General features: G+C 39.7%; 1 protein-coding gene across 1 annotated transcript; it reads left to right on the forward strand.

Annotated features, from left to right (window-relative positions):
• The first annotated feature begins 370 nt into the window (after positions 1–370).
• LOC100759584 (vomeronasal type-2 receptor 1) lies at positions 371–17715 on the forward strand. Its single transcript, XM_027391626.1, has 6 exons — positions 371–597; positions 6489–6780; positions 9590–10459; positions 13698–13928; positions 15164–15287; positions 16733–17715. Exons 1-6 carry the CDS (start codon positions 371–373, stop codon positions 17713–17715), a joined length of 2727 nt encoding a protein of 908 aa, XP_027247427.1.
• The last annotated feature ends 5372 nt before the right edge of the window (positions 17716–23087 follow it).

Consider the following 23087-nt stretch of genomic DNA (forward strand, 5'->3'; position numbering starts at 1 on the left):
ATCATCTTTGGGGTAGAGAAGACCACAGAGTTGGCTACAGTGAGACTTGGCAAAGGACTAAACAAGAGAAGGCAGTTTCTATATATTACAATACCTTTCACCAGAAACCCATGATTCTGTCAATATTTGTCATTGCAAACAATGCAGGATATTCAGGTGTCTCTATGTAGAAGATGGCTCAGCTCCTAGTCCAGATCCACAAATTGCAAGTGATTGGGAGATCTGTGACAGGGCAAGAAATTATGTAGCAAGGAGCAGCAAGCAGGTCACTGGGTTGAGGCACATACACACTCCAACGCTCCATCAAGGTGCTTCCTTAAAACGTGTGCAATTTCATCACTTCCATTATCCTTAAACTTGCCATATTAAAATGGTTAGCAGGAAGAGGTGCTTGGTTCTGGGATTAACTGCATTTTTATGGGTTGCACATGCACAACAGGAAGACCAGAAATGCAGGTTGCTGCGCAAGTTTAATTTGACTGGATATGTAGAAGCCAAAAACCATTCAGTTGTTATTGGAGGACTATTTCCTATCCACTCTAGGACAATCCCAACAGATGACCCTGATGGAGAACCCGTATCAGCCATGTGTGAAGGGTAAGCCATTGTTTAATCCTTTTTTCACATTCATTTGGGTGCCTGGAGAAGAATGGTTAGCATGGAGGCTGGATTCCAGTTGAAGTTCTATGATTCTGGTTTTGTCTCAGATTAAAGAGTGTTTGGTGGAGACAGGATGGGGAGTGGAGTGATTGCCCATCAGAAAGTTGCTTCTCAGGGGGTTCTCTATAGGCCAGCAGCAGCACACTAAAAATGTGTTAGACACATAGGCTCAGGCATTGCATCCTACATCTGCTGAATAAAGTCTTCACTTTCAGAGGACCTCTGTTGGTTCACAAGAACACTGAGGTTTGAGAAGCACAGAACCCACTAAGTGTGGCTGCAGCTACACACTAACATTAACAATTACTGTTAGTTACTACAATCTGGAGTTCAAGTGTGCAGTGTGGGAACTCTGGCTTGTTTCTGAGGCAACATTCATGGCAAGATTCTGATGAGCAGAAAAACTTCTGTCCCTGCTGCTGACTCCTCCAAGATATCCTATCAAGAAATAGAATTCCTGATACTTTTGTGAGAAAAGCAAAGTTGGTATAAGATGTCTGAGAATATATGTATCTATCATACACACATACACAGAGAGAGAGAGAGAGAGAAAGAGAGAGAGAAGAGAGGAGTTTACATATGAAATATGCCAGAAATTAAAAGAAGACAAAACAATCACCTAAAATTTCATTGGATTCACATAGCAGCATTTTTTAAATTTTTATATCTCTTTCTAGATCTTTTAAAAAAGAAGCCTATGATTTTAAATAGTATGACAGAAGCACAGGCACTATTTATATTGGACATACTACATAACACATAAGGTTTTCCATAACTCTGTGTGGTCGTTATTGCTGTAAAGGTGTATTTAAATATTTTTCCAGTTTCTTTGCTGATTAAGTCGATACCAGTCACAACTCCTTTCCTCTTTTACCATTCCATGGTTGATGTTCAAGTCGTTTTTGGAAGGAACTATCTTCTATACTGATAAAGTGAAAACTTTGTGATGAGCCCACAATTATCACTTTCTTCATCCAAATAATTGGTTTTCATTCTCATGGGGAAGCAAAAGGGTCAAGAATTGAAGGTCTGCTTAGTTATCATAGCAACAGATCATCACTTAATCACAGCTTTCATTCACTTCTTTACATTTTATCATGGTGTACCACACTAATCTTCCGTAAACTGAATTACTTACTTTGGTCTCCAATCTTTACTGGACCTTCTGAAATATATTTTCAACAAAAGTTGAGGTTTTTTTTTTTTTAGAATATGGACAATATTCCCACACAGCAGGTGAACCACCACTAGACATAGATGATTATTCCAGTTTTCCAATATTGTAAATAATGCAGTTTGGTGCAGATAGCTTTTTCATTTTATCCTAAGATAACAATTTTTTGCCTAATTTAAAGGTGGAGTTACAAGCTCAAAGCAGGTGTATATATTTCTAGCTTGAAATGAAATGCTATCTTAGTTTAAAAGATACCGTTGTGCTTATTTTGAAACTATATTTGCCATCAGTGTGAACCTGTAAAGTAAGGATTAGGTTGTGTCTGGTCCCTTGTGTTTGCTACTTTTCTTTAATTGTGTTGCTGCCTCTACTCTGCCTTCCAAAAATGCTCATCTTTTCATCCTTGAATGTTACACCTTCTCTAGTTGTGGCAACATTCCACCAGCTGTCTGTCTGCAGTGCTCTTCTCATTCATGCTGTCTGTCTGCAGCTCTCTCCCCATGCTGTCTGTCTGTAGTCCTCTCCTCATTCATGCTATCTGTCTGCAACCCTCTCCTCATGCTGTCTGTCCTTATTCATGCTGTCTGTCTGCAGCCCTCTCTCATCTCTCTATTGTCCTAGCCTTGGCCTTGCTCTTAGTTTGCTCAGGCTGCATGGAGTTTGTATTTCATTGCTCATTCCCCTGTCGATGCTGTTTTGTTTGTTTAAATTAGAAACAAGCTTCTTTTACATGTCAATATTAGTTCCCTCTCCCTTCCCTCCTCCCCTGTCCTCCACCCCAACCCCATATCCCAACCCCTTTCTGCTTCCCAGGGAGGGCGAGGCCTTCCATGGGGATCTTCAAATCTGTCACATCATTTGGAGCAGGGCCTAGACACTCCCCAGTGTTTCTAGGCTGAGAGAGTATCCTTCTATGTGGAGAGGGCTCCCAAAGTTCATTTGTGTACTAGAAGTAAATACTGATCCACTACCAGTGGCCCCATAGATTGTCCAGACATCCAAACTGACTTCCTCCTTCAAGGGGTCTGGAACAATCCATGAGCAACCCCTTGTTCAGGTCAGCTGTTTCTCTGGTTTCTCCAGCCTGGTCTTGACCCCTTTGCTCATCCCTCCTCCCCCTCTGCAACTGGATTCCAGAATTCAGCTCAGTGTTTAGCTGTGGATGTCTGCATCTTCAATGCTGTTTTTTTTTTTTTCTTATTTTACTTTTTCCTTTTTTATTTAAATTCTTTAATTACTACTCATATTTACATGTCTATCCCCCTATTTCCTTGCCCTCCCATCCTCCCATGTTCCCAATCAACCCCTCTCAACTCATCCCCCAACTCCTCCCCAGGGATAGTGAGGCCCTCCACCAGGGACCTTCAAAGTCTGTCATATCGTTTGGGGGAGGGCCTAGGCCCTTCTTGCTGTATCTGGCTGCAATAGTATCCCTCCATAGGGAATGGGCTCTCAAAGTCCATTTGTACTCTAGGGTTAAAGACTGGCTCCATTGTTAGAGGTCCCATAGACTGTCTTGGCCTCCTAGCTAGCACCCACATTCAGAGGGTCCAATATTGTTTCCCCAGCTTTATGACTAGGGTCTCCATGCTCTCATTAGGTCAGGTCAACTGTTTCTGTGGGTTTCTGCAGCACTGCCTTGGTTCCTTTGCTCATCGCTCCTCCCTCTACACAACTGGATTCCAGGGGTATGGTTCAGTGCTTCGGTGTGGGTGCCTGTTTCTGCTTTGAAGAGCTACTGGATGAAGGATCTAGGAATGGTAACAAAGGTAAACACCAATCTCATTATAGAGGAAGGGCATCAATGGCATTTTCTCCACCACTGCTTAGATTCTTAGTTGGGGTCATCCCTGTGGATCCCCTAACATTTCCCCTGTGTCAGACCTCTCTACATAAGTGTACTGTCTCCCTCTATCAAGACATCTCCTTTCTTGCCCTCCTCTATTCCTCCCCTGTCTCAGTCCTCTTGTTCTCCTCCCCCTCCCCTTCTTCTCTTCTTACCTCTTTCCTCTCCACCCATGCCCTGTGCTCCTACTTTGTTTAGGGGTTCTTGTCCCTTTCCCCTTCTTTGAGGGACTATGCAATCTACTCTTGGGGTCCTCCTTGTTTCCTAGCTCCTCTGGCAGTGTGGATTGTAGACTAGTGATCCTTTGCTCTATGTCTTAAAATCATATATGAGTGAGTACATACCATGTTTACCTTTTTGTGACTGGGTTACATCACTCAGGATGGGTTGTTATAGTTCCATCCATTTGCCTGTCAATTTCAAGATTCCATTGTTTTTTTTTCTGCTGAGTAGTACTCCATTGTGTAAATGTACCACATTTTCTCTATCCATTCTTCAGTTGAGGGGCATCTGGGTTGCTTCCAGGTTCTGACTATTACAAATAATGCTGCTATGAACATAAGTCCTTATTGTATGACTGTGCATTTTTTGGGTATATGCCCAAGAGAGGGATTGCTGGATCTTGAAGTTGGCTGATTCCCATTTTCCTGAGGTACTGCCATACTGATTTCCAAAGTGGTTGTACAAGTTTGCACTCCCACCAGCAATGGAGGCATGTTCCTCTTTCTCCACATCCTCTCCAGAATAGACTATCATTGGTGTTATTGATTTTAGCCATTCTGATAGGAGTAAGATGGTATCTCAGAGTGGTTTTGAGCTGCATTTCCCTGATGGCTAAGGATATTGAGCACTTTCTCAAGTGTCTTTCAGCCATTTTAGATTCCTCTGTTGAGAATTCTCTATTTAGTTCAGCACTCCATTTTTTAATTGCATTGTTTGGTGTTTTGGAGACTAGCTTCTTGAGTTCATTGTATATTTTGGTGATCAGCCCTCTGTCAGATGTGGGGTTGGTGAATATATTTTCCCATTCTGTGGGCTGGCATTTTGTCTTGCTGACTGTGTCCTTTGCCTTACAGAAGCTTCTCAGTTTCAGGAGGTCCCATTTATTAATTGTATATCTCAATGTTTGTGCTACTGGTGTTATGTTCAGAAAGCAGTCTCATGTACCAATTTGTGCAAGGGTACCACCTACCTTATCTTCTAGGGGGTTCAGTGTGGCTGAATTTATGTTGAGGTCTTTGATCCATTGGGATTTAAGTTTTGTGCATGGCGATAGATATGGATCTATCTGCAATCTTCTACATGTCCAAAGTCAGTTATGCCAATACCACTTGTTGCAGATGCGATTCTTTTTTTCCATTGTATAACCTTGCTTAGTTACTTTTCTCTTTCTTTACATATGACAACATTTTCTGGGTAAACAAACTTCATTACTATATTTATATATATAGTCTCTTCATTACTATATTTATAGCGGTTTATAGAGGAACTCCATAGCTTCATACTAAATCAAAAGCAAAACTAAGGCAAAACAAGAATTAAATAGACTCATCTGGGGAGATGGCTCATTTGGTAAAGTCTTGGCCTTGCAAGAATGAGGACCTGAGTTAGAGGTGCCAAGACCCACAAAACGTTAAGTATGGTGACACTCTGTAATCCCATTGCTCAGTAGGGAGAGACAGGAAGATCACTAGGGCTTGCTGGCCAGCTGGGCTCGCCAAGTCAAGATCCAGGTTCAGTGAGAGAACCTCTCAGACAGCAAGGCAGAGTGACTGAGGAAGAAGGATGACATTGACATCTCAGCTCCACAAGCATCAAAATATACATACACACAGTCAGGAAGGAAAATTCTGAGTTGTCCACAGAGATATTTAATTTTAGGTATTGAATTTAAAATATTTACGAAGCTGGAGATATAAAGTTAGTTACTACAGCTAGCTATAGAGGGTAGTAAGAGAACAGTTACTCATAATTATTTTGCAGAATTTTGTTGAAGTATGGCTAGAATTCAAGTGAAAGGGGGCAACAAAAGAAGGGGTTAGGTGTTATTTCATGCAGAAGGCCTTAAAAATAATACAGTGTTGGACCGCAGGAGAAATACTTCCCTTATTAGTGTCTGAAGGATTAAAAGTAGGAGGCTCACATTAATATTTATATGTGAGAACAGCAAGAAGACAACTTCAGTTAAACACCTCTCACCAGCGAGATACATTATTTTTTTGCAAGATACAAGATTTAATTAGTCAAACTATACAAACATTTTCATACTGCATTTAGTAACTTCTGCCATATGTATTAGTATATTAAAATTGTTTATCTTTTTCATTATAATTAATGTTCAGAAGAAAATAAGTCACAGAGGAGAAAAGAGACATGTCCCTAGGGCCTTGCAGTGAAATGAGAAAGCATGATCTAAGGGATTGCAGGATGTATTTTGTAATGAGAATTGTGACTAGAACTAGTCACAAGAAATAAAAGAACAATTTTTGAAAAGAAACAACAATAAATTTGAAAATATTGAAACATATAAGGCAAGAAAACTTAAAACAGTCACTTAGAAAGGCTAGATAGAACTAATATTTGGATCTTTTAAGATTGTAATGTCATTTATGAAAAATTGACAGATGCAGACAACTGAGGGACCTGCTGCTTAAGCCATAACCACTCATGTAACTGAAGCTTCTTCTGGGAATAGTGCCTAAACACCCATTTTTACCCCCAGCCCCACTCTCACACTCACCCCCACCCCAACTCCCACCCTTACCCCCACCCCAGTGACCAGTCCCTCACAAAAGCTTTGTTTTCCAGGTTTAACTTCCGGGGATTCCGCTGGATGAAAACCATGATCCACACCATCAAGGAGATTAATGAGCGGAAGGACATTTTGCCCAACCACACTCTGGGCTATCAGATATTTGACACCTGCTATACCATCGCCAAAACAATGGAGACAGCTTTGGCATTTCTTACAGGACAAGAAGAATTCCAGCCCAATTTTAGAAACAGCACTGGAAAATATCTAGTAGGAATTATTGGAGCTGGGGGATCATCCTTGTCAGTTGCTGCTTCAAGAATTCTGGGGTTGTATTACATGCCTCAGGTATCTTGGAATATTGTGCTATGTCCTTAGAAAAAAATACAGATGCTGTGCCGAGTTAGGTGGCACATGCCTTTATTTCCAGTAGTCAGGAGGTAGAGGCAGGTAGATCTCTGTGAGTTCAAGGTAAGCCCAGTCTACAGATCAAATTCCAGCCATGGCTACATAGAGAAAACCCTATCTCAAAAAGAAAGAAAGATAGAAAGAAAGAAAGAAAGAAAGAAAGAAAGAAAGAAAGAAAGAAAGAAAGAAAGAAAGAAAGAAAGAGGAAGGAAGGAAGGAAGGAAGGAAGGAAGGAAGGAACGAAGGAACGAAGGAACGAAGGAACGAAGGGAAAGGAAAATGTAAATACTGTGTAGAAATTATTGCAAATGGCTGTGAGGCCCCAAAAGCAGAGAGGCTAAGCTACAAAGACATCAAAATGGGCTGGGTGGTCTCAGTTACTCTACTCAGACAAGCCCCAGCCGTTTACACTAAGGCCTATTTAGAGGTGACTGAAGATTGCTCCCTCTCCTGGAGCACCTTCCTTCCACTGACTGAGATGTGGTGATGAGGATATTACATCTCACTAGTCACCATGTTCCATGCATGGTGTGGAGCACAGCAGAGCTCATCCATAAATACTTGGTGGCAGATTGATGGCTGGAATATGGACCAGTTTTTGTTTGGATCTCTGTTAATGCTTGTTATGCATGAGAAAAATCATCATGCTGACATGCTAAAATGGGCCTAGGAATTTCACATTAGCTAACTTAATAAGATATTTTAAACCCAGAGAGGGGTGGCATATGTCAGCACATGAATAAATAACTGCAAAGGATGAATTATTAAGAAAAATTAAAAAACTATAGAGTTATTTCAATGGCATTTCATTCAGGTGTCAGAATGTATTAATATGAATGATGAGCAAGCTTATTGGTGCTACTGAAGTAATGGGAGTATCCCACGCATAGTATTTCACTTTTCTTTCCCTCCCTCCCTCCTCCCTTTTTTCTTCCTTCTGTTCTCCCCTCCCTTCCTCCCTCTCTCTCTCTCTCTCTCTCTCTCTCTCTCTCTCTCTCTCTCTCTCTCTCTCTCTCTCTCTCCTGTCTGTCTTGTGATGCTGGGGATAAAATACACAGACCAGCTCATAGTAGACAAATGCAACACTAATGACCTACAACCTCAGCCCAACATAGTACTTAGAGAACTTCAAGTGTGCGTGTGAGAACAGGAAAGTACCTGAAAACAGAAAGTGAGGAAAGGTGGATGGCTTGGAATGTATCTTAGGGATGGGCTTCATGTAGCTCATCCAAACTGAAGCTGCTTTGAACACTGTTTTCCATTAAACCCTTCTGAGACTCAAGCATGGGTAGAGACCTCTAGATGTATTTCTCCATGAAGTCTTTTAGCAAATCTGGGAAGGAAAAGATAAAATAAATCTTCTGTTTAATACTTTGATATGAAGAAGTCTTAAAGTCTAAGTCATTGTTGTGCTTATTTTCTTGGGGGGAAACGTAGACTGAAGAGGCTCAAGTAACAAGATCTTTTATGATAAATAATTTAGCAAACCTTAGACATCTGATGTCATTTCCTCTCAAAGAGATTTGTTCCTACAGAAAACTTCCCATGAATCTGCTGTATGTTTGGAAAATACAAACATTGCCCAGTAAAATAGGAAGAGTTAAAAAAAATGACAGGATGGACAAGAGGCATGGACTCTGAAGTCTTGAGGTCTACTGAGAGCATGATAAACATGGTTGATAACAATATGCTATATTTTAAAAGTTGTGAGATAGTATACATTAAGTGTTCTCAAAAAATGATGAATATGTGTGATATAACATGTTAATTGGTTTAATTTAGCCATGCCATTGTGAACATACTGTATTCTGTATCATAATTGTGCATGACTTTATTTATGAGCTAAATAAATGAATGGGAAAAAAGACAGAAAAAGAGAACATAGGAATAAGGAAGCATTCATGAAGGAATCAATTGTCTGGGGTTATAGAGTTAAAGAAGATCAGACTGGAGGTGATGGGTTAGTGACATGAGAGATTGGGTAGGGAAAAGGTGACAGGTTTTAAGGTACAGGCCAGCAACATGGAGGGCAGGCTACAGTGAAGATACATAAAAGATTTTCAGATAAAGGGGCTCCCTTGATCTCCATGCTTAGGTCCCCCAAAATGCTAAATACAAACAATGAGTATTGACCAAGTGATAAAAGCACACTTTTTCATTTTTGAGCCTTGCACATTAAAAATAGAGTTCTGATAACTCTGTTGGAGAATGGTATTTGAATTTCTGATTTGTTAGTGTGTTCTATCATCTCTCAGGGAAAGTTTTAGGACCTATGTACTCAGGAGACTTCCAGAAGGAACTAAAAGAGAGAAGAAAGAACAGAAGGGAAGTAAGGGAGCACTGGTGAGAGTGGGAGAGTACAGGAGCCAAAGGCTTGAACTCGGTCCATCATCTCTGCACATTGGATGCTAAATCTGAAGAAGAGTCCTGATATCCTGACCCAGAAGAGTCACCAATGTCCAGGAGGACAAAGGAAAGTGAAAATGGCTGAGCTGACAATGCTGTCTCCCCCACCCACCCACAAAAACTAGTGCATTGACAGTCCTCTTAACAAGTGGCAGCCCTGACACCCTTTAAGTTGATAGGACAACCAAAGTGTAACCCAGAATAGTCCCCAGCTGCCAGGAAGATGCACCCATAAAAAGTCATTGTCTGTGGAAGGATGTGGGGGCCAAGAGAGAATATTCTGAAGCTGTCATTTAATATTTGGCTCTGGCTTCCTAATAACTATAAATGTTTTCAATTGTAGGTGGGCTATACTTCTTCCTGCCCAATTCTTAGTGACAAATTCCAGTTTCCATCTTATCTTCGCACAATACCCAGTGATAAGATCCAGTCTGAGGCCATGGTGACTCTCATCAAACACTTTGGTTGGGTCTGGGTAGGCGCTATTGCAGCTGATGATGATTATGGAAAATATGGAGTAAAATCCTTTAGGGAAAAAATGGAAAGCTCCAACCTCTGTGTTGCTTTCTCTGAAACCATTCCCAAAGTCTACTCCAATGAGAAAATGCAAAATGCTGTGACTGCAGTGAAGAAGTCTACTGCCAGAGTCATTGTGCTTTTTACAACTGACATTGACCTCAGCCCCTTTGTGCTGGAAGTGGTTCATCATAACATAACTGACAGGACCTGGATAGCCAGTGAAGCCTGGATTACCTCAGCCCTCATTGCAAAGCCCGAGTACTTTCCATATTTTGGTGGAACTATTGGATTTGCAGTACCAAGAACCATTATACCAGGATTGAAAGAATTTCTTTATGATATACACCCTAGCAAGGATCCAAATGATGTCTTGACCATTGAATTCTGGCAAACTGCTTTTAACTGTACCTGGCCCAACAGCAGTGTGCCTTACAATGTGGACCACAGAGTGAATATGACTGGCAAAGAAGACAGATTATATGACATGTCTGATCAGCTCTGCACTGGGGAGGAGAAGCTGGAAGACCTGAAAAATACCTATCTGGATGTATCTCAGCTCAGAATCACAAACAATGTCAAACAAGCTGTGTATGCTATGGCTTATGGTCTGGATCGTCTCAGCAGATGTGACTTACCGAAAAGAGAAAATGCAGATGCAAAATGTTCACACATGCCTGACTTTGAGCCCAGGGAGGTAAGTTTTTTTTACCCTATGATGTAACATGAGGAAAAATCAAGGCTTTTCTACCAAGTTGATACCATTAAACAGCTGATTTGCTTCCATACAATTTTATAGCATCAACACTTACCATAATGGCTTGTCTGAATGGCTTGATTGTTCATTTTATATCCTCATTTATTACTAAGTTATTAGGTTGTTGTCAAAGATTAAAAACCCTGTCCCACATGTGGTTCTATGGACAACCCTTGCTCTGCACAACTACTGACTTTCATCTTGACACTCTCTGACTTCTAGACCATTTTTAAGGCCTGTTTAACTTGCAATGATCGTTTCTTTGAGCAAATTTAAATGTAGCATTTCAGTATTCAGATAAGCTTCAGGGTCATCATTCAGCATGTAAGAGAATTCTTTATCATGACAAAGGTATTTGAAGGACTTGTAACATGAGCTCTTTGACATCTAAAATATAATTCGATTCATCATTGTGCATTTACCACAGCTTTCTTTGTACCAGTGTGAGCATATCTGTTCTTCTAGTTTTCTTCTTGTTTTACACTTCCAGGTCACAATTCACAGTTGTTGGAAATCAGATTAAGAACAGGATTGTTTATAATTTAAGTTAAAAAAGAAAAAAGGAACCTGGAGGCAGGACCACAGAGAAGTGCTACTTACTGCCTTCTCTCTGGTTTTCTTTCTTTTAAAGTTCAGTCCTACCTGCTTAAAGATGTTGCCACTCAAAGTAGACTGAGCCTCCCATATCAATCATCAATGAAAACAAGCTCTTACAGACACAGAACAATCTGACCTGGGAAATTCTTTCCTCTTCCCAGGTGATTTTAGGTTGGGTCAAGTTGATAATAAAACTCTAATCATCATTATTAGCATCTGGATCTTGCTTTATTTCTAAGTTCCATGTTAGGAATTGGAAATGGCACATTCTACAGAAATAGCTGACATTAAAACTGTGGCAGAGAAAGGTTGATTTCTCATAGGATATTTGTCAATGTCTACCTTTGATCCTATAGGTTGAATACTGGTCCCACTATGCTATACCACTGGCCATGTCCTTTTACTGCACTATGGAACCCTAGAATTCAGAGACATACTCTCAAAGCAATTTCCTACTAATCTTTTATAGCCTAACTACAGTAGGCACTTTCTGAGAAATGAAGAATTTCCAATTTCCTAAGTTAGTCATTGCCTCCCCTGTGCCCTTTCAACCTTCTTTCTACAAAAGCAGCTGTTGTGTGACAAAACATTTCCTGGGGAGAAGTAACACACAGATCTACTCACCCCAGATTCTAGGGAGCCCACAACAGACCCAATTATGGATACCTCTAAAGTCCAACTTAGTAAACCAATGAATTTTACTGGAGTTACTTAAAGAATATGGGTAAGGGTTTACTTACTGGAGCATAAATGACAATCACATCACCAAGGCCTACCCCAGATCACAAAAACAGGGAACCTGGAGCATGTGGCACAGCCTTCAGGTGTAATGAGTCTTTCTCTGCTGCCCTTCAGCTCCCAAATAATGACAGAGAGACTTCTTACTAATTATGGAAGCTCAGCCTGTAGCTTAGGCTTCTTCCTAACTCTCATAATGCAAATTAACCCATTTATATTAAACTATGTTCTATCACATGCCATTATTTCTCTTCCATCTTGTACCTCCTGTTTCCTCTCTGTGTCTCCTGGCATCTCCCACATGCCTAAATTCCTCCTCATCTTCTTTTCTCTTCAAGGAAATCCTGCCTATACCTACTGCCTAGCTATTGGATGTTCAGCTTTTTATTACAAGAATCATGGTAATACATCTTCACACAGTGTACAAATATCCCACAGCACCCCCATTTTGTCTAAACAAAAGGAAAGGTTTTAAATCTAACAAAGTAAAATTATATACAATAAAAAAATTATCAAGTAAGAATTACATTCAAAATATCCAGCCCATTTGTATTTGGCAAATTTGCAGAAAGTATGGTATTATCTATCCTATCTTAGTGAGTCCAAAGTTATGTACCTAAACCATTTTCTATCACAAACTTTACTACCATCAGAAAGGTATCTTTTTAGACCTGAAAATGTCTTCTTAGATAAACAACTTAAGCTTTTATGTTTCTCAAACTTATAAGCTTCATATCTCTTATGCAACCCTCTTTTCTGAATTTGGTAACAAGGGAACCTGTAACTATAACAATCTGGTCTTCAACCACATCAAAGAACCAAGAAGGATATAATATTACCTGAGTAAGCAACTTCTAAAACTATAGAAATGCCATGAACAGTTGGATACCTGGATAATCACCCAAGGTTGCTCTGCAACACTAGGACCTCTATCTTTGACCTACAGGCTTAGAATATCTGGTAGACTTTTCTGTGAAGCAGGAGTTTTGAAGGACTGCCCTTCCTTGTTTTAGCAAATTTTGGTAGTCACCTTGTTTTGTGTCCTGCTTTTTTCAGTTTGGACAGGACTCTGTCAACAGTCCAGGCAAGAGCAGTTATTTTACCCTGTGGCTACTTTCAACAAAGAAAGCAAGCTCCATATGGAGGTTCTTCAGTGCCCATCATCTTTTTTTGAAGTACATTAGTGCTGCCAACAACAATGTAAAGTCTATTGAATTTAACTTGCAGTGCCTAATGGTCTAGTCCCTCCACAAGATTCAAAGGAAGGAAATAGTTGTGGATTTTTATAACTTACATGGGGAAAGTGGGTAGGGGGGAATGAAAAATATTCTAAGTATTCTCCTGTCTCTTAATATGGGGAAGTAATACTGCTAAGCCTCAGTATGATCTTACATTATTCTAACAAAAACATACACAATTTTAATATACATCACACATAAATTAAAATTTCCCAGTGGTCAAAGTTAAAGAAAAATAGGTAAAATTAAATTAAGTAAATTATTTAAACCAGTGTATCTAAAATATTATTTAACATGTTATAATAATTTAATGTGTTGTTATGGTATTAAAATAATAATGTGAAATTATTAATAGGTAGTTTCCATTCTTTTTACATCTCTATAATTCAGTATGCATGTTGCATGCAGAGCACATCTCAATTTAGTCAACCACTTTTTATGTTTGAATTGCTGCCTATGAATAGAGGATATCAGAGTTGGTGACAAAATGGGCATGGTAATAAAATAAAATAAATCCCATAATTACATATACTTTCAGTGTGTCTTTATTTTCTCAGTAATAAAATATTTACACATTCCATTTTTTTCTCCATCTTCCTTCTAAGCTATTGGCTTACTTAAAGGAATTGACATTTACTACTCATGATGGAAGAAATATACACTTTGACTTGAATGGAGATCTGGAAAGTGGATATTATGATATCCTCAATTGGCAAATAGATAATGCTGGAGAAATCGCCTTTGTCAAAGTTGGAGAATACAAATTCCAACAATCAAATTTTGAACTTGTTCTTCTGAAGAATGCAACATTATTTTGGAACACTGAATCTTCAGGGGTTAGTTGGCCTGCCACATTTTTTAATTTATATATATAGAGAATTTCTTTTAGGTATTACATAAATTTGAAACACCTAAAGTTTTTGTCATATTCCAAGTCAGTCAAGGGTAGTATATGATTTTGATATTGTTTGTCTATGTAGAGTTTTAAAAATCCATTTTAACTAGAATTCATGAGAATTTTAACATAATTTAGTAATGTATTGATATTTTGAGAATGTTTCAATAGAACAAAGTAATTTTATTTTTATCTCCTGTATTATAGTGGAGCTATATTTATATAATGGAGGCGTTTTATAGGTAATTAAAACAAAATTAAAATTTGCCAATGGTACCAAAAAATCTTAGTAGGTTTTAAAGGGTATATGGTTTAATTTTGTAGGCTTGAATTTTCTACAATTTTGCTTTGTTTTTGTGTTTGTTTGTTTGGTTTTGGTGTTTTTATCTGGGGTTATAATAAGTACCTCAATTTGTCACTATGCTGGCTCAGAAAAAAATATTTTATTTATCCTGTAAATATTATCTTCCCAGATTCATGTATAATTAATTAACTTATGTCTGGTTTATCATAGATTTCAAGCTGCATACCCATGTAGAATATAAAAATATAGAGACCTGTGGTTACTACTGAAATTTCTAAACGTAGATAGCAAGAAAATATTACAAGCTATGTCCTCTCTATATTATCTTTTGACCTTCATGATTGTTCTCATGTAACAGAACGACTTTTCTTCATTTCTACCAACCACTTATGTCTAACTATACTAGATGTCTAACTATAATAATTCTTTGGGATATTTTTACCAGCATAAATATCTTACAGGAGCTGACAATGATTATTGTGGTCATATGTCTCATCAAAACAGGAACAGACATAGCAAACTATCCTCTCCCCGGCATCTAATGTGATATTACTTTGGTCTTGATCACCAAGATTACAAAGAAGTGTCACTAGAGTTTGTTTAGCAATTCCATAGTCAATCACAAGACAGTTCTTTAGTAGAAATTGTTTCCAGGCTCTCCATATTGTCATGTTTGTCTTCTATCTTAGCTCGCTATCCTGGGTTCATCAGATAGATAGATAGATAGATAGATAGATAGATAGATAGATAGATAGATAGAGATAGATAAATAGATAGATAGATAGATCACCTGTCTCCCTGGAAATACAGTTGAGGACTTTCTTGGTTTCACAATTAAGGTTTTGTTTTACCTACTGTCTTGTCTTCACTAGCTTCCAGATTCAGTCTGCACAAAACTGTGTCCTCCAGGGACCCGGAAGGGGATTCGGCAGGGGCAACCCATATGCTGCTTTGATTGCATCCCCTGTGCTGATGGATATGTGTCAGAGAAACCAGGTAGAGGCTGTCACTTTCTTATTGATAGCAACACAACTAGAATAACCACGTGTTGTCAGAAATATCCATGAAATCTTTTTTATGAAAAGATATAAACAGTCTATAACAAAATTCATGAAACCCCTAAAGTTATCCAATATGCAGCATGAATAAAAGAAAACATTAGTTCTCACTTCTGAAGTCAAAAAGACCTGACACCATAAAGTTCATAAGGAAACACCTAACAAAATACATAAGATGTGAAATATGAATAAATTCATAAAAATCTTAAAACTATAGTTTTTGAAATAGTCTCAACACTAACTATACTTGGAGAAGAGTCACCCACTTGTCTTCAGGTTCTCAGCACTGAGAGCACATGCATTGCACAGCTGCTGCTGCTGCATGAACTCCTGCAACAGCTTGTTCAGTTGCTGCTCTCTGGAGGTGACTTGGGTAGCTTAGTTTTCTGAAGTGTGTAGTAACAGGTTTATTTAGATTTCTACTTCTTGTTGTTATTGAAGGAACAAAAATGCCTTGCCACATGTTCCTTAAGAGTAACCATATAAAAATATAAAATGGTCTGTAATGAAATCAAGCACCCTGTAACCTCCACAACTCCCTGGCTAGAGGTCCCACTATCTACCCAGAATTCCATTTAGAGATGTCCAGACTAGGAGTCAGACTGAAAAGAAACACCAGTCTTTACCGGGATCTTTACATTGACATTGAGTAGAATCATTCCATCCTTGGCCATAATTCAAGTTGCTTTTTCTTGTTCACCAATGCTTTTTCTTAGAGCCTCCATCCATGCAGACCTAGCTTTCTTAGACTCAGGGACCAGAGATGGTGGTTTTGTTTTTCTTCTTACCTTCATCCTCACCACTCATTCAAATGAGCATCTGGAGTTGAGGACATTTGAATGGGCACATAGATGATTCTCCTCCACAAAGGGATATTGAATGAGAGACTGAAAACACAAGATGCTTAACCAATTGTGTCCAGTCCACTTGATTGCCTCGCCTCAGTAGCTGTGACTTTCTCACTGATGGGTAGTTCAGGGGTTAATAATGACACAAGCCTCTCTCCGCAATATATAGTTAGAGGAGAAAGAAAGGAACACATCACTGAAAAGGCAACTCAAGAAAGCTGGGATTGGGAAGAAATGCTCAGTTCCTAAAAGTGAAAACAACTCTCAATCTGTTACAGAATCTGGAGGCACAAAGGCTATCTTCCCACTACTGATTTTAAGATCTCTCTCTCTCTCTCTCTCTCTCTCTCTCTCTCTCTTTCTCTCTCTCTCTCTCTCTCTCATACACACACACACACACACACACACACACACACACACACACACACACACACACACACACCCCTTGCTCAAGTCTTTAACTGTCCTGGATTATTCACAGTTAAAATTGACAACTGGATTGTCTTGCAGTCAATTCTCTGCTCTTTCTCAATAGGTCAAAGAGAATGTGATGCATGTGGGGAAGACGACTGGTCCAATGCACAGAAGAGCAAGTGTGTGCCAAAAGAGGTGGAGTTCCTTGCTTATGAGGAGGCCCTGGGATTCACCCTTGTCATCCTCTCCATCTTTGGGGCACTTGTGGTCTTGGCAGTCACTGTGGTGTATGTGATCCACAGGCACACTCCCTTGGTGAAGGCCAATGACCGGGAGCTGAGCTTCCTCATTCAGATGTCTCTGGTCATCACAGTGCTCTCATCCATGCTCTTCATAGGCAAGCCATTGAACTGGTCCTGCATGGCCCGCCAGGTCACTCTGGCACTAGGCTTTTGCCTTTGTCTGTCTTCCATTCTCGGAAAGACTATCTCACTCTTTTTTGCCTACAGGATTTCCAAATCCAAAACCAGACTTATATCCATGCACCCCATTATTCGAAAACTCATAGTGCTGATCTGTGTTTTAGGGGAGATTGGTGTATGCTCAGCTTACTTGCTGTTGGATCCTCCGAGAATGTACAAGAACATTGAACCTCAAAATGTAAAGATCATCTTTGAATGCAATGAAGGCTCTATAGAGTTTCTGTGCTCCATATTTGGTTTTGATGTCCTTCTGGCCTTACTGTGTTTTCTTACAACCTTTGTGGCTCGCCAGCTGCCAGATAACTACTATGAAGGGAAATGCATCACTTTTGCAATGCTGGTCTTTTTCATTGTCTGGATCTCTTTTGTCCCTGCTTACTTGAGCACCAAAGGCAAATTCAAAGTGGCCGTGGAAATATTTGCCATTTTGGCATCCAGCTATGGCTTGTTAGGCTGCATATTTCTTCCCAAGTGCTTCATTATTTTGCTGAGGCCAAAGAGGAATACTGAGGAGACTGTGGGTGGGAGAGTCCCCACTGTAGACAGGAGCATCCAGTTGACCTCAGCTTCTGTGAGCAGTGAGCTTAACAACACCACAGTGTCCACTGTTCTGGATGAGTAGAGTTGGGAGTCCCATGTGACATGCAGAGTTTGATGATGGCCTGGCTCAACCTTTACTTTCATGTTGCTTCTGAAGCAGCTGCTTGTTCTCTGAGGAAATATTGGGGATTTGGCGCTTCATAATGTAGCGTTAATATAGTGAGTAAAATCTTAGTCTGTAAATAACCATTTGTCAAGGAGTATAATATGATATCATTGTAATTGGAAACTATCTCATTAGGACATATCATTAAGATTTTTAGAGTAGAGGATATGACAGATACAACTTGTCCAAAATGACAATAAGATGCTTAGGACCATATTAACAAACTTACTTCCTTCTTTATCTTCTCCCAGAAATAGGAAAATTTCTCTAAGTGATGATGCCTGCCCTAGGATTTCCTAGAAAACAATAAATGCAAAAGTGTCAGTTTGAAAACATCCCTCTCAAAAACAAGAAAAAAAACAAGTGGAATTAATACAGCAGCATAGAAGTTAAGTATATTCTATAGTAAAGGTTTTAACTTCAAAAAAGTAGACACAGAACAAGTAATAAGATAATTGATTTGGGGAAAATTTCAGTGATACTTGCCATGTCAGTACACAGAGTGAGGTAGAATTTAATCTTTTTGTGGTAATGTTATAAAATGTTCTCAATCTATTCTGATGTAATACATATTCATTGTTATAAAAAAGGATGATAACAGTTAAAATAAAAAATCTTCTTATAGAAATGATGATAGTCTAACTTAAAGTGTTATTTTATTTTTTGTAACAAATGACTTATTAAATATTAAGTATTAAAATATGTCTTGCAGTTGAGTGGTGGTAGTACACACCTTTAATCCCAGCACTCAATAGGCAGAGGCTAGATGGATCTCTATAGTTTAAGGTCAGCCTGGTCTACAAATGAAGTTTAGGACAGCCAGAGCTGTTTTACAGAAAAACCATGTCTGAAACACAGACACACAGACACACACAGACACACACAGACACACACACACACACACACACACACACACACACACACACACACACACACACACACACACACAAAGTCTTGCAGTATTGATAGATATTTTCTCTTTGGCAGAAAATTCTATCTGAACATTTTGTGTTATAAAAGAATCTCAGAATGTGGTGGTGACATTTCTTTCTGTGAGAGACCACTTGCTTGGACATTGCATTAGGCATTGGGGAGCAGCATTGAATTAATTTCAGCATGTTGTGTAAAAATTATGTGTTTGCTGTCATGAGAAGTAGCATGAAGATTAAATAAGTGACAGTTAAAATTGCAAAACATCTTCCTTAGGGTTGACCAAATATATGCAGGATAGAGTTTTGTTTTGTTTTGTTTTGTTTTGTTTTGTTTTGTTTTGTTTTGTTTTGTTTTGTTGAGCTACTTAAACCCATAGACTAATTTCATATAATTGATCCTTTCAGTTAATTCTTTGGTAGTTAACTCTTGGAAGAAAATTTCCAATAAGAAGTGAATATTAATAGAAAGAGTGATACAGCTCAGATGAGCCTCTGTAGCACAAATTCCAATTGATCTTAATAATAAAACCCAGAGACAGATATTGGGTTTAAGCTGAAGATCAGAAAGCAATGCAATCAAGTCACTAGAGAGTTCTTACCTCTACCAAGGCTAAGATCAAAGAGGAGCAATCCTGTCCTCAGGGTGACTACAGACTACAATGCTCTCTACAGAACCTCAGATTGCCCAGAGACTGCAGTGAGTTCCTGCCTTATATTCTACCATAATTCTGGGAATAAAGGCCTGTCATTCCAAGTGCTGGTATCAAAGGTTTGAGCTCTGTTTCTCTTTTAGACTGATTCACTCTCATGTAGCTCTGGGTGGCCTTGAATCTACAGAGATTTATCTTCCTCTTTCTCCTGAGTCCTGAAATTAAAGTTGTGCACCACAACTGCCCAGCTTCTATGACTAACTAGTGTGGCTGGCTTTGCATTCTGATCTTCAGTGACTTTATCATATACGATATATCACTATATCTCTCCCCCTCCCTCACTCTCCTCCTCATTGATGGCCATTGTGAACAGAATGTGTTTGGAAAGTCTAAAAGCAGAGTATTTATAACCTTTAGATAGAATCACTAACCATGTCTATAAAAATTACTGTGAGATTCAGCTTTTTATATTTTAGAAGATTATTATTATCCCTTGACACTTTCAGAAAACAAATTCATATATAAAAGTCATAATATATAAAATTGGAATAGACCAATGTATTCCAGTAGATTAACTGCTGCAACAAGCCATAAATCTCAGCTCTTCAAAGATCAGCATCTCATGCTAGCCCTATGTGCATGCCACTGGCCAGGCTCCTCTTCTGGCTGAACCCCTGCAGTCAGTGACAAGGATACTGCTATTCTCTATTTACCTATTCTCTGTCTCCTTACTCTGCCCTATGACACCAGAGGCTTTGGCATGGTTAATGTTGGCAACTTGACAGAATCTAGAATCATATAGATAGACCTCTGGGCATGCCTATAAGATATTATTTTAAATGCATTAATTAAGATTGGAAGGTCCACCCACTGCTATGAAATAATCCTTCTGTACACTGTAAATATGTATTACTCTCATTGGTTGATAAAGAACTGAAGCTGGTAGCCAGGCAGAAAGTATAAGCGGGACAGCCAAAGTGAAATGCTGGGAGGAAGAGGGAAGGAGTCAGTGGAGACTCCAGGAGACACAGAGGGAGCAATACATGCTAGAGGACAGGTAGAGCCATGAGCCACGTGGCAATACATAGATTAATAGAAATGGATAAATTAAATTGTAAGAGCTAGTTAGTAGTAAGCCTGAGCTATCAGCTGAGCACTTAAAATTAATATCAAGTCTCTACATACTACAAGGACCCCCAGAGGAGAAAGGGACAAGATCTCCTGAGCAAACTGGCAGCACGGGGGAATAGAAAGGGAGGTAGGAGAAACAGAAGGTGAGAAGAGCAGGAGGGAGGAGAACATGAGAGATCAGGAAGACCAAGTTGGGGAAAGCATAGAGAAGGAGAGCAAGAAAATAGATAACTTAATAGAGGGAGCCAATATAGGTTTTAAGAGAAATCTGGCACTAGGGAAATGTCCAGAGATCCACAAGGATGACACAAATTAAGAATCTAAGCAATAGTGGAGAGGCTACCTTAAATGCCCCTCTCCTATAATGAGATTGATGACTACCTTATATGTCATCCTAGAGCCTTCATCCAGTAGCTTTTGGAAGCAGAAGCAGAGATTCACAGCTAAGCACTGAGCCTAGATCCTGGAATCCAGCTGTAGAAAGGGAGGAGTGATGAGCAAAGAGGTCAAGATCAGGCTGGGGAAATCCACAGAAACAGCTGACCTGAGCAAGTGGGAGCTCACAGACCCCAGTCTGACAGCTAGGAAACCAGCATGGGACTGAACCAGGTCCCCTGAACATGAATGTCAGTTGGGAGGCCTGGGCAGTCTATGGGGCCTCTGGCAATGGAACCAGTATTTACCCCTAGTGCACGAATGGGCTTTGGGAGTCCAATCCCTATAGAGAGATACTCTCTCAGCCTAGATACACTGTGGAGGGCCTAGGTCCTGCCCCAAATGATGTGACAGATTTTGATGATTCCCCCATGGGAGGCCTCACCCTCCCTGGAGGGTGGATAGGGGGTGGAATGGGGGTTGCTGGGGAGCATGAGAGGACAGGAGGGAGAGGGGACTGGGATTGGTATGTAAAAATAAGTTTGTTTTTAATTTAAATAAATATTTATTTAAAAAATATTAAGTCTCTGGTTATTCAAGAGTGGCTGTTGGACAGAAACTGTTGCCTACAACCCACCATAGATGGTACCATTCCCTGATGGGGATCTCGTAGTACATGAAATGGGAAAAATGCAAGTGATAGCCAGCATCTCTCTGTAGATCCTTACATTACAATCTGGTCTCAAATGTATCTCTGGCTCCCCTTTGCTAACACCTTAGAGCTGGTTCTTGTGTAACTACCAAAGATGTCCCCAAACAAATGCCATCTCTGACATAATCATGAGGGTGGTGTTTTTATACTTTTTGAGATTATAATATAATTATGCCATTTTGTCCCTGCCCTTTCCGTCTTCCAAACCCTCCCAGGTAGCCTCTAACTTGCTCCTTTTTTTATTCATGGCCTTTCCCTTTAATTATTGTTACATACATACATGTACATAACATGTATGTATATATAACACATAAATATGAGCTGCTTATTCTGTGTAATGCTACCTGTATGTACATTTTCAGGGCTGCCCATTTAGAATTGAGTAAAGAACTAATGTGCTCCTTTCTGGGAATGACTATTGCTCCTGCTCTGAACATTTCCTTAGTTGTCTGGGCATGGTTTTGGCACTACGCTTCAAAGTAAAGCCTAGCACATTTTTTCGTGCCATTACAATGCCTCATTGTTTCTACTACTTATTTTTGGCCCATTATTTCTACATCAAACATGGTCATTCCCTCCTTTTTCTCTTTCAGTGTTCTCTGACTGACTGCACCAGGAGGAGACAAGCCAAGCATTCTGGAGCTAGAAGCTGTGTGGTGCCCACAGCTCCATTCCCACTCTTACCAAAGGCTTTCCACACATATTAGCATAGCCTGAGACCCTCTACAGGCCACTGTGTGGCCCAGGAGGAGGGAAGGGTTTATAGAAATACAGCAAACAAATCCCCGAGGTGAGGAGGGTCTACTGTGTTAGCTCTGTGACAGTGAGAGCTAATACTTCATACTGGAAAAGTAAAACCTGAACTTAGAACAAAAGAGAATAAAACCATCATGACTATGCTTCTTCCTCGGGGTTCATTGGCTGCATTGGTCCATAATGGTGGAGAAAGTAGAAAGCAGGGACCAGGGTAAGGATGACTGTGTGTATGACAGAGACAGACTTCTGAGAGACAGACTTCTGTGAATCAGCTCAACTCTATTCCAGAGTATAGGGAATATATAGGATTGGGGAGCCTGGGGATAAAGTCTAATTTGCATTAAGTGCCATGCTCCTACCATAAGGCCCTTAGCACAAGTCTTAGTTATCATATGTGGGGCAAGGGAGGCTTCTAGCAGGAATCTGTGTCAAGGGTCAAGCTAAAGATAAGTCAGGCATCTGGCTTAGAGACAGCTTTCAGATTGAGTCAGACCCCTGGGCCCAGGGACATTCTCTAAATAAGGGCAGGTAGAGAGCAGGGATTTTTTTATGAGAAAGGTTTTCATTTATTTTTATTTAAAAAAAAAACACTTATACATGTATCTCATGCCTGGCCCTGAACAGACCTAATTAATGCTAATAATTAGGTGATAATTTGAGATACCAATTTTCTGTCCTACCTGTACCTCCTCCCTTCCCCAGCATAGCAGCAAAGACTCTCTTCTAGGCTAC

This window comes from Cricetulus griseus, assembly GCF_003668045.3.
Source record: "Cricetulus griseus strain 17A/GY chromosome 1 unlocalized genomic scaffold, alternate assembly CriGri-PICRH-1.0 chr1_0, whole genome shotgun sequence".
Lineage (NCBI taxonomy): Eukaryota > Metazoa > Chordata > Mammalia > Rodentia > Cricetidae > Cricetulus > Cricetulus griseus.